General features: G+C 33.7%; 1 protein-coding gene across 2 annotated transcripts; it reads right to left on the bottom strand.

Annotated features, from left to right (window-relative positions):
• Nucleotides 1-329: 329 nt before the first annotated feature.
• Nucleotides 330-14442, bottom strand: LOC145598680 (golgin candidate 2-like). 2 transcript variants are annotated; one of them, XM_081655059.1, is made up of 10 exons: nt 14289-14442; nt 13128-14183; nt 10226-10336; nt 9606-9671; nt 6162-6219; nt 2794-2846; nt 2605-2697; nt 1908-2033; nt 816-863; nt 330-743 (listed from the first exon to the last, which is right to left on the bottom strand). In XM_081655059.1, the coding sequence occupies exons 1-10, from the start codon at nt 14340-14342 to the stop codon at nt 372-374; spliced, it is 2037 nt and encodes a 678-aa protein (XP_081511185.1). In that variant the 5' UTR covers nt 14343-14442; the 3' UTR covers nt 330-371. The 2 variants fall into 2 exon arrangements, with proteins under 2 accessions (XP_081511185.1, XP_081511187.1); XM_081655061.1 differs by having other exon boundaries at nt 9606-9665.
• Nucleotides 14443-15243: the final 801 nt, after the last annotated feature.

Below are 15243 nucleotides of genomic sequence, written 5' to 3'. Positions count from 1 at the left end.
AGAATGTCAAGCCATAAGCCCCTAAGGAGAGAGTGAGAGACCCCCTTATACATGTACCTAGGTTACGTCACTTGAATTGTAACAACCTGCCAAAATTAGGACATGTTAGGTACAGAATACGGCGTAACACATTTATGAACCACCCAAGACGACGCTCCTCCTCATCGTTAAATACCAAACACTAAGCTAACTAGATCGCATACAATCAAATGTTTTCTTTGCACAATCTACTTTGCCTAAACATAATCACATTAAAAAAGAACAAAAAAAAAATATTGGTTATCAGCAGCGGTTAAGATCTTATTACCGTGATAATATACACGAGCTCATTGAACAATCAACAAAACAATGCCTATAACAATATGTATGTTTTAGACACCAATACTACCGTTGATATTCTCCAAGGATACTACAGAACTGGATGTGGAATCTTCAGTTAACTGAGAATGAGAGAAAAAAATATACAAAACCCATAAATGAAGGGACATAAGATACACCAAGGACCAGAGCTTTGCTGCCGGATTTCTTGCTAAAAATACTGTACCAGCTGAAAATATTGCATCCAACTGTATAAGTAGTGAACCCAGGTGCTGCCTCCCTGACTGAATTTTATTTTCTAACATTGGCCGCAGCTTAGAACCAGTTGACTCCCATGTTCCTGCTTCTAAGTCTTCTCTTAAATTGCCCGAAATATCACTCCCACTGATTAGAGACTTGTTTTCATCGAGTAACCTTGAAACAGCCTGTAACCAAATATGTTAAACGGTGTAACAGCCATAGTTAAAATGTTATGCAAATTCAACAAAAAGATCTACCTCAGTTCTGAAAAGAAGAGTTGCCTTGTTTGAAGAAAGTGATTCAACCTGAAATAACAAAAAATAAATTAGTACTCCGTAACCAGTAGCATAGTGTAATTCAAGAAAGTAAAGGTCTGTAAAAGGTGTAAAAGTTTAAGAATGTACAATTCTTAAATAAAGGGTATGCTTGAAATAATGGAAAATGAAACCTAAGCAATTAATATGTGCAAATTAATATGATTTAGATCGCTCTGAGCATCACCAACTATTATTTTTAATGAAGTTTCAGCATATCACTCAGTTCAAGTCAAGGCAAGGCAAATGGTAGACAAGGCAGGTTGAAGGTGTGATGTCAGATAAATTCTTAATAGCATCACTGCATACGTGCTTTTATAACTAAAATCATGAATATAACATTGCATGTTCAGCAAGCTAAGCATGAGCTCCCACAGAAAATATATTCTATTGCGAAAGAATGGTAGTAAACTAGATTCCCTGTATATCATCAAGTTAAGATTCCACAAATTCATTGGATAATTGTGTAAACAGTAGAGAAAAATGTAATACGTTGCCCATCTTGTTTAAGAACAAATCATTGACAGGTAGTGTTGATCGTAAACTCGAAATTGAAGGGTGCTTTAAGTATAAAGGGGGTGGGACCAGGTAAGTATCAAATTGAGCCTACTAAGAAGGGATAAGGCTTTGTTTTTCCTTGTAACCTACCAACTAGATATATCTCAAGAAGCTTATTTGTTTAATGAATCAAGCAAATCAGTTTGTTATATAAGCAGCTCTACACCATACAAGGGAGCTTCTTTGCTTTTTATCAAGAGAATTATCATCTATTTACCTCATAACCTGTGGGAAGAGGGAGGTCTAAACTACCTCATAACCTGAGCTTCCCTTAACATGTACTATATTACTACCTCACGAACTGTTTTCAATGCAACAATATCATAATGTAAAAGGTTAAGCACTCTAATAAACCTTTTTCAAAGAAAGGTGATAGTCGGCATGATGAGAAACTGAAGATGTATCTTAAAAACAGGGCATCACTAACACCCATCAACAAATGTTCCATTGAAGCAAGACAGAATACAAAAGATTTACCTGGGCTTGTTTCTGAATCAAATGATCTGTCATCTGCCGAAGCCTTCGCCTAAGCTCAAGTTCTACTTCAGTTGAATTTTCCATTTCCTTCAATGTCATGTCAATGTTTGCTTCCAGCTTCATCACCTATCATGTCAACAAGGTACATTGTACAATTCAAAGTCAGCTTCAGTACTGAACAAATTTTGATATTTGTTTAGTCAAAAGTATGGAAAGGTCACCAAGATATCTAATCAAGAATAAGTCAGCGAAGCAGTTCACAATAAATTTGAAAAAGTGGCTTAAGTGGCTTTCACAGTGAAAGAAAATTTTGGAATTCCCTAAAAGTGGCAAGGAGAAATGAATCGAGTTCTTATGCATTTTGACAAGGTAAAATGTTAATACAGAGTCATTTGCAAGTCCTAAATTACATATTTTAAAAAAATGTGTGGCAGCAAATACTTATTTTTGTTAGGATAACTACTTATAAATGAAAGTTTCTTTGCAGATGAGTTTTCCATTAAACTTCAATCACTAAAAAGTATCATAACATTTTTTATCACTAAAAGGTCTCATAACATTCTTAAAGGTCATGCAGTATGACATTCAAACAAACAATATAACGTCTTTTATTCATCTCTGGACCATAGACAATGATCACAATTCAAGATGAGAAAAAGAAAATTGGGGAAGAGAGAACAGAAGTTATCAATCTCACCTTCTCTTGCAGTCTTGCATTCTTGTCAGTTGCAAAGGCACATTCAGCTTCCAGCATCTCTTTCTGCAACTCAAAGCCTTTTGAAGCCGCCAACTGCAAGAGTAGCATATTTTAGAAACATAAGTCACTAAATAGCAGCACATATTTATCAGTTAAGTTATAACATAAATGTTATGAAAAAAGCCTTACACTTGTCAAAGTGGCCCTAGTTTGATGAACACTATAAATCTCTCTCTTCAACTCTGCAAATAAAATAAAAATTAAAAAAAAAAGTTTAAAAATAATGAAAATAAAAACGAATTAATAAATAAATAAATATATAATTGGATTACATAATAAGTTCAGATTTAACATAAAAATAAAAAGACGCACAGTAAATGAGTACAAACTTCATGGCAGAAAACATTAGATTTAACATAAAAATAAAAAGACGCACAGTAAATGAGTACAAACTTCATGGCAGAAAACATTAGGTAGTATCACTGCTTCATAATTTAAAGTTAAACCAACACTATGAAGTAAAGTATTAGTAAAAACATTAAACTGTGCCGGCAGAGCAAAGAGGGACCAAGCCTTAGTTTATAATGACATTTGACAAGCCCAAATAAAAATTACCTAGTGGTAGAATATTATTCTTGTTAACATAGCCCATATTGCTCCACTACCACCTATCTTGAGCAAAGGAATATGACAAAGTACACGGGCCAAAATGCTCTAACACCAAGACAAACTAGATGTCACACCAAAATGGGTCCATATTTGCCTGTCTTCGGCCAATTCAATATTATACAACTGTTTCTTTGTTACGAAAAAAAAAATGAAGATTTTTTTAAGGAAAAACAAGGGAAGCCCAAAGCATAGATGCTGAAATGTGAAATTCAAGGTTGACAATATGAAAATAAAATATTTCACTACATATTTCAAAATTCAAGATGATAAATTCTATAAAAAATATTAAACATATTATAAAATTTTGAGCTTCAAATCTTCAATAGTTCAACTTCATATTAGACTAAAAACTTTAGTTAAATATTAATCTGGACATACAAAATCATTCCAATGAGAAGCAAAATAAGCATTCTTAACTTTTCTAATAGATAAATTGGATTGTCATAGATTTTAAATTTAATTCAGATTTTATTAAACCAAAAGAAAAACAAAAACTTGTGCATTTGATGATAAAAAAAATATGCAAACACAACACAAATTGCATAATCAATTACGAACTTGGGAGCAGCAAGGATTATGGATACGATTCCTTTAAAGTTTCTTGCAAGAAAATAACTTTCCATATATATACACCAATTCTTTGTTTACACGCCTCCCACCCGCCTTCCCCTCCTATTATATACTTCCTCCGTTCTTTTTTAGTTAACACAATTCTCTTTTTCCACATTGTCAACACACAAGTTCAACGATTTATATCTCTTATTACCAACAAGGAAAATTTATACAAAGTTAGTATTAAGAAAATATGCATTGAGACAGTTCTAACGAGATCCCCAATGACTATTTTTTATCATAGTCATAAACCACAAAAACTAGCCAAATTTGTGAATAGTATCAAAAACTAAAATCTGGTGAATAAAATCAAACGGAGGAAGTATAATTAATGCTATTATATGGCTAATAATATTTCCCCCGTTCACTATTAGTTGCAATAATTTGATTTTCATGACTACTCATGCATAATTTCAACCTTTCATATCTAATACTTCCTGTGGCTTTTTTTTTTAAATTGCTCCATTTGAGTTGACAACAAATATTAATAAAGAAGTTAAATAACAAAAATGTCCATGTGACTACAAACAATAGAAAGAGAGTAAAAGCTAGGTAACAAGGGTAAATATTACATGTGAGTAAGGGTAGGATGGGTATTTGGTGTGTGAACACAAACAAAAAGTGTATGAAAGAATGCCCAAAGTAGAAATAGTGCAATTAGTTTGCAACTTCCTTAAAAGGAATAAGATGCAAGTAAAAAAAACCCGAGGAAGTATTATAGATGAGTAAAATTATAATAAAGATAGTGTGAAAATATATATTGAGTCCTACATGACTATATTTTGACTAACATATAAATCAACAAAGGAGGTCAAAGGGAAGAATGTGATTGGTACAAAATTTTAAACGGAGTGAACAGAGGAAGTACTTCACCTTCACTTCTATAAAGCCTCCACTCGCAATTATTAAATATTATTGTAACACTTATCGTAAATCAGGTTTTTAGGTCACATATCAAATATTTCACTCATCCTTTATCATTTATATCTTTAGATCAATGAGGAATTTAAAATATATTGTAAATTAGTCTAGTAGAGGATAAAGAAAGAAAAGAAAAAAGAGAAAACTAGAAGTAATATTCTTAAAAACAAAAGGATCTTACATCCCTCTTTAATATGTCATATTTCACTTATGGTGTCCCTATATAATAAGAAATTTTTTCATACTTAGGCCTTGTTCACTTCATCTTAAAATATCCAATTTTATTTAGTAAAAAAATATTTAGGTTTATTAAGTAAAAATAGTTTCATAATAAAAATAAGTTTTATTCGGTAAAAATAGTTTCAGTTTAGTAAAAATCAGTAACTTAAAAGAACAAATATAACAGAGAATCAATAAATAATAATTTTAGTTCAACAAAAATAATTTTGGTTCAGTAAAATTAATTTTGATTCAGTAAAAATAATTTCAGTTCGGCAAATATAGTTTCAATGCAGTAAAAATAATTTCATTTTAGCATAAATTAGCAAAAATCTATCAATTGAATCATTAAAAAGAGGATTACCACCGCTGATACTCCTAAAAGGTGAAAGAGGATGCTAAAAAAAAGATAAGATACTTCATTCTCTTTTTATCTTAACGTATCCATTTTTAGGATGCTGCAAATTAATTGTAGCATTACTTATTTGGCCAATGATACTTTCTATCTCGTCATCATAAGCGTCATTCTTTTCATCTCTCTCCTCTCCCAAAATATTATGCATCTCCTCCATGTTACAATTCAAAGTTAAAAAAGGACATTAACTTCCTTAATTTCCTCTATTTAATCTATTATCATTCCCAAAGCTAACTAACTTCGTATAAAATTACAGACGTACCCTCATTCTTCCTCTCCAAAGCAAGATGATATTAGAACCATCTAACTTTGATGATGTGTCCCTCCATTCCCCCTTTTGCATCTTTCGTTGCACCTGATAGGTGGTGTAGGTGGGTGTACTAATGCATCATATTGTGTATAAAGATTGCGTGGCAACATTTTCTAGATAAAGTAAATTAGATTATAACACTTCCAATATTTTAGATTTCATGTATGTCAAGGACCCAAACCTTTGCTGATCACTTCTACCAAGTCCATAACTTAGTATTTCTATCATTTGGAAATTTGGAAAGCATAGAAAATTACAAAAGTCCCTTCCTTTTTTACTAACACGAGGCAGCAGCATAGATGACATAACTGGTTGACTGACATAAAGCAAGTAGATATTAAATAGCAAATACCATTCATAAAACAGGTGACTGAAAGGACAGGGCCAGAGCTGACTTTGGCACTTACATACCTTCAAGGGCAGCTTCCTTTACCTCAATTTGGTGCCGTAATTCTGCTAAGCGATTTACCTAGTCCAAGAAATATAATCCAAATCAGCATAAAAAAAATATACAATTAAGTAAAACAAAAGAAAAACAACAGATGTGTACTGGATTACTGTACTTTAATGTTTGGGCAACTGGACAATAAAGAAACAAAAGGACAGCCACCCACACCTACCCAAATTCATCCCCACCCCTCGCATTGCGCCCCCATTCTATTTGTTTTATGCAGTGGTGAAAGGTTTTCGACGGTGGGGTGGGTTTTTTTTGGGGTTTTCGAGAGGTGGGTGGATTTGTTTAGGGACTTTAGGGGGGGGGGGGTTCATTTTGGGGTTTTCAGGTAGGTTGGGAAGGTTTTCAAGGGTGGGATGGTTTATTTTGGAATTTTCGGGTGGGTGGGGTGTTCTGATGGTGGCATGGCTAATAGGTGGCGGCTGCGTTTGGGCTGATGTGGGGGTTTCTTGGTGGTGTGGCGCGGCTGAGGGGAAGGGAGGTGGCAGCCATGGTTGAAGTAGGAGGCGGTGGTGGTGCCATGGGGAGGGGGGAATTTTTATTTATTTTTTTAATTTAAAAAAAATTAATTTTTTTCTAAATAAATAAATTAAAGTTTAATATATAGACCAATTTATGACGACACTGTCATGGACTCATGGGTAACATATTTCACAGTTACAAGTTTTTTGACATGTTAAAATTGAGACCCTTTGTAATTTTAAAAAATAACCAAGATTTTGTCTTGTTTAAATTGAAGAGCTCAAAGGTTGTATTATTTATGACAATTTTACCTAAATTTATTTAATCATCAAATTAGAAAAAGTTTGTTGCAATTCTTTTGACATATTGTCATATTAAGAATAAAGAGTCGCTTTTAAAATATTTTTACCATGATGATTAGACTCAATGTTGGACTGGGTATGGATCGGATAACGGATGTATGGAATTAGGGACAAGGATGGTTTCTCTTTAAGTGAGAATAAAAATTTGTTAGTTACAAATAAAAAAAATAAATAAATAAATAAACTCTTACATATGCAACCTGAGTGTAAGGGGAAACATAGAAGACTAGTAGGCTAGTAGCTAGTCAAAACTCATCCCCATGGGAAAATAAATGTATCATTAAAGGGGAAATGAATGCGTCTATGAGACTAAAGTAAAATGTAAGGGAAAAGAGATAGGAGACTTAATTATGAGCATGTGACCCTAAAAAAGAGAGCATATCAACACTCAAACTGCCTTGTTACAAAACATGTAGCAAAACTGCCTTTATTCTTCAGTCCTATTCTCCCTTGTATCTCTGTCCACAAAGATACGATAGGGTGACATGGTGAGTCGAGCATCACATTAATAGATCATCTTTTTGAAATAATGTTTAGTAACTTCAAAACTTTATTAGTTATTTACTAATATATTACTTTTTATATATTACACAAATCACTTTTATAAGTATGACCTGTTATAATGGTATGTTGCTTTTATTTTCAAAACTTGGTTTAAAAGGAAAAGATAGACTTCAGCAAACATGATGCAGTCATGAAGGCTATGATAGGATGAGTAGGGAATTTTTTGATGTTATTGAAAGAAAGGGGTTTGGGTAGCGGTGAATGGATCGGACATAAGGCTTCTTATACAATGCCTTCTTTTCGGTTCGGTGAATGGGGCCCCAGGTAGTAGTCCTATGCAAGGGGATTGTGTTGGGAGATCCCTTGTCACCATTTCCTTTTCACCGTAGTGGTTGAATGAAAAAATGCTTGAAAAGGGGTGTCTTGGGTGAGACTGATGCCTTTTCAGCTTTGGTGGTTTTATTTTTGGATGACAAAGTAATTAGTTTCAAGAAGATGTTCACTCTTTTTCAGATCGTGCTTGAGGCAGTATGATCCAAGAAAGTAAATAAAACCCTGGCTTTGGTCTGTGGTTTTGCCTTAAAAATTGTTTGTTGCTGGGTTTTTGTGTTGATGTAACTTGTTGCGATGGAGTGAAATTGTACATACATTGGATGTGTTAAAAAGATCTGACACCAATTCTACATATTCACTGTTTTCGAAAGATTTGGTTAAGTATAAGCATATGTGGATTTGAAAGGGGTTAAAGGTTCACCTAATGTGAATGTGAATGTGAATGTGAATGCTGTGAATTAACTTTAAATCTGAAGATTTGTCCAAATTGTTTAGAATGCCTAGTAAGGGTGGGACTTGCATGTAGAGGAGGCAATTGGGTTACTAGGCACGGGAACCCAAACACATCATTTTGGGTCGGATCTAATAGTTTTTTTTTGCAATAAATTTCGGAAACTCGGATTTGTTCAGATTAATTTATTTGAGTCCAGCTCTGTACTTTTATGACATGCAGCACAAGTTGAGTATCAGGTATGGTCGTCAAATGAGAAGGGACTTAAAAGAAAAGGTGAGAAGGGTCCATGTGCTTTAATCTACCTTAATGTGCATCCTTTTGTAAAGGCAATCTTAGCTTAAAACTACATTGATATTACATGACATGTCTATGATGTGAACGAGGAACATTTGTGGTATTGAAGGCCTGCTTTGTATCACTGTCAATTTTAAGTTAATGGTTTTACAATTTTGATATTCAAGTGACATAAGTTGTACAATCACTTTAAAAACTAGTCATTTTAATACTCCCCAAGTCCTCAAATTATTGCCCCCTTAGGCTTGGGCCCATATAATAAGGCATTGTTCTGTTGCAATGGGAAATTACTTCCCATAGTAATTTACAATTTATGGGAAGTTATTTCCCTTATCTAATTCCTACGAAATAGGTTTCATTAGTTTAGTAGATATAAGCAAATCAAAAAACATGGGAATTTTGAATGACTAAGGAAGACCTGGATATCTTAATTCCTACATTATGTAGGACTTCCAAATTCCTTAGGAATTTTAACTTCCTCCATTTTGCACTATTTGGGCTAACCAAACAACATATCACAATTGTAATCCTAGGAAATTTGAGTGCCCATAGGAAGTTGGTCCAACCAAACAATACCTAAGAGTATTAAGTAATAGGGGTAAAAAATAATCTTCATGTTTTTGGGTAATCTCTAAAATATTGTTTCACAATTGTTTTTGGGTGTCGACACTGAAAATTAAAAATTGGAATTTACTTGTGGTTTCCATATTTTTGTTTTTAATAATAAAAAAATAAAATAAACAAAGAACTTCATGCTAGAAAGATATTCACTTGCTATTAAAAGTCAGAAAAGATATATACATAGAATTTGCTAGTTGCTACTCCCCTCTGATCCTTCTGTCACCCAGAAACAATAGATGCATGAAACCACTAGGAACTCTACTAAAATAAAGATGATAGAACCCACATATATTGGCAGTAACAACAAATATAGCCGAGGTTAAAGGTGAGTTATACGAGGAGAAGACAACGTTCTTTAAACAACTGCATACCTCTATTTCAAGATTCCATTGTGTGGAACCCAGCGACTTAGCAAGATTGGCATTTGCAGTCTGCAACTTTTATCAAAAGTAGTCAGGACTAATGGTTCAGGCACATCAAAAGGAGGCATTAATGATATAAGATGTGAAATGCAAGAGAAGAAATAAAAAAAATTAACAAGCCAAATTATAGAAGACTACAGCTCACCAAATAGATCGCAATTTGGAGGATTTCTTTTACCATTTTTTATTGGAAGTTTAGCCAGTGTAAAATAACCCTTCCCCCCTGATCCTTCTGTCACCCAGAACTTTTATGCATCTTGAGCCAAGACTTCAAGAAATCCTTAAAATCATGACTTTTGAGAAATTTATCTGTGTGCTTTTGTTCATTTTCAATTTACTCTAACGACAAAAAGTAATATTCGTATTTCTACATTAAAATCTGGACCATAAACTTGGGCTAAAATTCTATCATTAGTGAGTTACACCAATAGACAGCAGTAACTCGTAGGTCCTCAAGCACAAATTCTCTTTCAACACAATTATTTCATAATAGACAAACAAGAGAGAGAATGAGGAAGGGAGAAAAGCCCGAGGGGGACAGAGGAAAAAGAAAAGGACATTTGTATCACCTCCAATTTGGCCAGTTGTGTTAGGACCTCCATCCTTGTATGATTGTGCTTCTGCTTCTCCACTTCAGTAGCTTCCATCATTTCCATTGTCATTGCCTGAAGTTCTGAGGCCTGACATTATAAAAGGTTTGAAAATATCAGAGATGTTTAATCTTTATAAGTTTATAACCAATAGTACTAACACAATATATAAAAGTAAACTACAGATTATTCTTTAACCAAATTTCTTACTGTCTAGTACTAGCCTGCAGCAATCAACACACCAAAAAAGATGCATCAATATGGTCAATACTAGGATGCTCAGACTCGGGTATGGGTGTGGACTCGAGTTTGGGTCTAAATGTCTAAGTGTGTCGGACAGAAAAAATATCCATAATCAAGGACCCAGGGATATGTTTTAGAGGTGTCCAAATTTCGGATTTGGATTCGTGAACACGAGTTATTAATTGAAAAACTACATATACCCATTTAGTGAGAGATTTAGGGTCAAATGAGTAGATTTATAAAATGAGAAAGATAAGAACAATTATGTCTGCATATTTTGTGAATTGAATGTACTTATTTTCTAAACTAAATGTGCAACATTTTTTTACTCAAGCACAATGTGCATGTTATTTGAACATAATGCTCACATTTCACATAAAATTGTGGAAAAAAAAGGACACATTATATATATATATATATATATATAGGCTCTCATGAGAATTTTTCTTATGTGAGAATTTTTCTTATGTGAGAACACTCTTTATGTTCTAAATTTTTACTCGTATGTTCTAAATTTTAAATCTGATGTTCTAAATTTTTCCTTAGGTGTTCTAAATTAAATCAAATGTTCTAATTTAGTACTCACATGTTCTAAACCATAAATTAGTTAAGTTTGATGTCATAAATATTAAATAACTTGTTCTAAAAGTTTAACTTATATGTTCTAAATTTTTAAACGTGTGTTCTATGATTTTTAATTATATGTTGTAGATTTTAAAGCGTATGTTCTATTATTTTCTAAATTCTTTACTCACACTTTCTACATTCTATATCAATTTGTTCTAAATTTTTATTCACATGTTCATAATCTTAAATCAGATGTTCTAAATTTTACTCATATGTTTAAAATTTCATAAAAAAATTTTATAAATTTTTAATCACTTGTTCTAACTCTTAAATCAGATGTTCTAAACATATTACTCACACAAATGTTCTAAATTATTACTCATAAGTACGATTCACTTTTGTGCAGTTTTTACAGCTAAATGCGCATATTTTTTAAACAAAATGGGCAGCTTTTCCATCAAGAGTACATTATTGGAACAGAATTTGCATATATCTACATTAGAAAACTAACATTTAGTTCGAAATTGAAACATGCACATTAAGCTCATAAATATGTATATTTATACAATAAAGTTGCACATTCAACCTTTGAGTCCTTCTCATTTTAATAATTTTCAACAATTACTACTAAAATTGAGATTCTAGGTGAGGAAATAAAGTACTTTAAAAAAACAAAAATAAAAAACAATAAAAAGTCAAATGAAAGGTTGAGAAAAGACTATTAGGAAATGCAAGCTCTATTGCCCACATGAGGGGAATAAAAAAAAACTTAACAATTTAGGAAGTACAGAAGACAAAGAACCCACTAAAAAGGTCGTCATCAGCAGAGGTGTCTGGAGGTTTTAGATGCCCAAAAAGTGCCCCAACTGGTCGCCCTAACAAATGTCAAAAAAGACCTAATGTTTTAATTTTAGTTTTAGAATATCTCAAACTCCAATTTCAAATCTAGGGTCGTGTTCACATGTTGACACAGCCCACGCAGGTAATGACTAGGGGTAATGGCAATTTGTCAGCATCAGAAGGTCAAAATCCAAGAGCTTGAACTTCTAATATACAAGTTTTTCTTCCAAGTGGAATCCCAAACACCACACCAAGAAGAAGAGAATTCTTCCACGTGAAACAGATCTATACTTAAACCTATGTTACTCGGACTCAAGTACCCATGTCCGACACGGGTACGTGTCCAAATGTCCGACTCGGCTATTTTGTGAAATAATTCTATGATTTTCAACTAAAATGAAGTGTCTATGTGTCATACCCATGTCCGAAGGTCGAGGGTCCGACACGGATACTTGAGGTAAAATGAAGAGTCCGAGTAACATAGACTTAAACACCACACCAAGAAGAAGAGAAAAGGTGAAAACTAAATAGATAAAGAAAGAGAAAAACAGACAAATTGTCCAAGAGAAGGAAATGTTCAAAAGAATGGCAGTGTTCCCATATATAAAAACAGTGGTGCATGTCTGTATGATTTCAGAATGAGCTTTCATTAATAACTTTAACCCATCATCCTATCTCTGTTACACTATTCTGCATCATTAACACCAATTCCAATTATCTTCCGGATTGGGAAATAAGTTTTGTAAATGTGGTGATTAGACTCGCAGAGCCCTAGTCACATGCATGTAAACAATATTTTATAATGAAAAGACAAAGTGTTTTTCGCATGTAAACCATTCAGATTCAGTGGCCATCATTTCTCTTATAATCTTAATGCTCATTATCTAACATAAGGGTTCTGAAGTAGCAGAGAATTTTCCATCTATTCTATGTGCTAGTACCATGGCCTCGAGTATGGGTCCCAAAGACTATAATCACAATTGATATTTGGCAAGGAAAGTTCAATTCAAGTAGTTGGCACTCTTTCACTCCATGTACATATCAAAACTCCCTGAGTGAATTTACAAGGAACCAAAGATGTATAAACATCTACTTTTAATCAATTCAAAAGCCAATACTAATTAGAGAGCAATATGTTCCGCCATACAGCCCACACCAAAACTACAAGCAATATAATTAAAATTGGGTATGATACAAATACAAATAATGAGAAGTGATTCCAAATTCTAACCTCTTGTGCTGCTTGATTTGCTTGCTCCTCGAGTATCTTCTCGAGGCTTTGCTTCTCTCCCTCCAATCGAGCCACAATATTTTCCTGTTCCTTAATGGCCTCCAAAGCTTTTACAGCAGCTTTTGCAGCCAAAATTTGTCTTCGTCTCTGCATCCTTTCCTCCCGCTCTTGTTCAGCCCCTGAGTCAGAAGTCGAACATGAATCTGAATCTGACTCATGATTGCCACCAGAGTGAGAGACACTTTTGAAACCCCCAATACCAGTTTTCGCAATGCCTTCATCACTGCAATTCATTTCAAAAGTCGTTCTACCAACTCTTTCATCATCACAAACAGCTCTTTTCCCTTCATCAGACATCAGAACAGACACATTCTCGCTATTCCCATAAATCAGGGAATCAACCTTAACCGTAGACTTGTCATAGCCTAACGACCCACCCCCTTCCCCATACCCATTCCCATTCCCATCGCCAGTTATATTTCTTTCACGCTCTACTTCATCATAGCCTTCCACCTTTTTCAATCTCAAGCTCGGTTCCAATCCCTCAACAATCTTCCTAGATCCCATGCCCAAACCGCCTCCCCCTCCAAGAACACCACTTCTTTTCTCACCATTCCCATCACCTTCTTTCCTCACTGTTTTCCCCACTACTTTACCATAACCCTTACCCTTCAATCCCATAATTCCAGTCTTTCCCCCATCTTTCCATGCCCCATTAGAGCGATTCGCCTTAGTAACAATGGGTTGTTTCGGGGTATTAAGAAGTTCAGTCCAATCACTATCATTAAGAGAAGAAGAGTTGGGTTTTTTCCCAACATCCTTCTTCAAATTCAGCTTGCTAACCTTACTAATGTCATCACTACTTGATTTAATTTCACCACAATTAACAGAATCATTGTAAAATTTTTCCAAATTTTCATTATCATCAGATGTTTTCTTCTTCAATTGATCTCGCAAAGGAACAATACCACTAGATTTTTGTGAGGTAATTGCATCTAAACCATCAGATTGCTTACTCTCCTCTTTACGAAGTGATTCAGCAGCTTGTTGGTCAATCTATCCAAGAACAAATAAAATTAAAAGGGAAAAAATGAAATAATTGCCATTGCTAACTATTTGACAGAAATTAAGTTGCGAAAGAGGAAGAGTGAGAGGGAGAACCTGTTGAAGGAGATTTTCGGCAACCTTGAGCTTGGAAGAGATCCAACCAGACATGCTTCGTAAACACCTAGCACGGTGTACTGCAAATATTGAAATTGGGAGAATTGATCATTTGATTCATCTCTCAAATTTTTTGGTTAAACGGGCCTATTTAGTTAAAGAGTATTCATTACGTAGTATTTTACTATTTTTCTGTTTCGTAATAAATTGCTAATTTGTTTCGTAATAAATTGCTAATTTCATTTTACATTCATTTCATTATAACAAGATTAGGCTCGATTCCCTGTTTTTTCTTTTTAGGCAGAAGTTTTTTTTTTTTTTCGTTTTTAGATGAAAGTTTTCTTCATATGGTAGTTTCTTTTATTTAGATGGTAGTTTTTTTATAGAAAAATACAAAATTGAGAGGGGTATTTCGAGAAAGTGAAATTTATCACCCAAAACCCCCTTTCACTTTAAAAAGATTTATTTATTTATTTATTTATTTATTTTGAATGGCATATGGATGGGTGATTTCTTAAATAATAATAGTCATTCGTCACTTACAATCATTCCTTAAGAGATCAAAATTTTTAATACAAGAATTAATCACTCCTAAAATAATGGCATTGCTTTTGAATTGCTCTTGGATAATTTTAGATGATTTGCATCGTTCTTGACGGAGCCCCATTGATGTATAGTCGCAAAAGTGATAAAACTTGATTGATCATCAAGATCTGCAAATTTGTCAGACGAATCTTCTAAATCTGCACCCCTATACCAACAGAGCCGCAATTCCACAAATTTGCATGACAAATCTTCCAAATTTGTATCCCTGCACGTACTAAAAACAAACAAACAAATAATATTAAACCCTACATGGAGGGACTGACTATAATCACCATACTGTTGGTGATCTTTATTTGCTAAACACATTAAATTTAAAGAAAAAATTAGGGCTTACCATCGATAAAAATCG

The sequence above is a fragment of the Chenopodium album genome, chromosome 20 (assembly GCF_948465745.1).
Source record: "Chenopodium album chromosome 20, dcCheAlbu1.1, whole genome shotgun sequence".
NCBI classification, from domain to species: Eukaryota; Viridiplantae; Streptophyta; class Magnoliopsida; order Caryophyllales; family Amaranthaceae; genus Chenopodium; species Chenopodium album.
The sequence above is the reverse complement of the archived record's forward strand: the minus strand, read 5'-3'. Positions and strand labels throughout refer to the sequence as shown.

Coding starts and splice junctions, on each gene's coding strand:
- LOC145598680 (XM_081655059.1), bottom strand. CDS start 14,342: ATGTCTGGTTGGATCTCTTCCAAGCTCAAGGTTGCCGAAAATCTCCTT. Junction 2,847..6,161: donor AAAGGAAGCTGCCCTTGAAG/GTATGTAAGTGC, acceptor TTTTATTTGCAG/AGTTGAAGAGAGAGATTTAT. Junction 2,698..2,793: donor CTAGGGCCACTTTGACAAGT/GTAAGGCTTTTT, acceptor CTACTCTTGCAG/TTGGCGGCTTCAAAAGGCTT.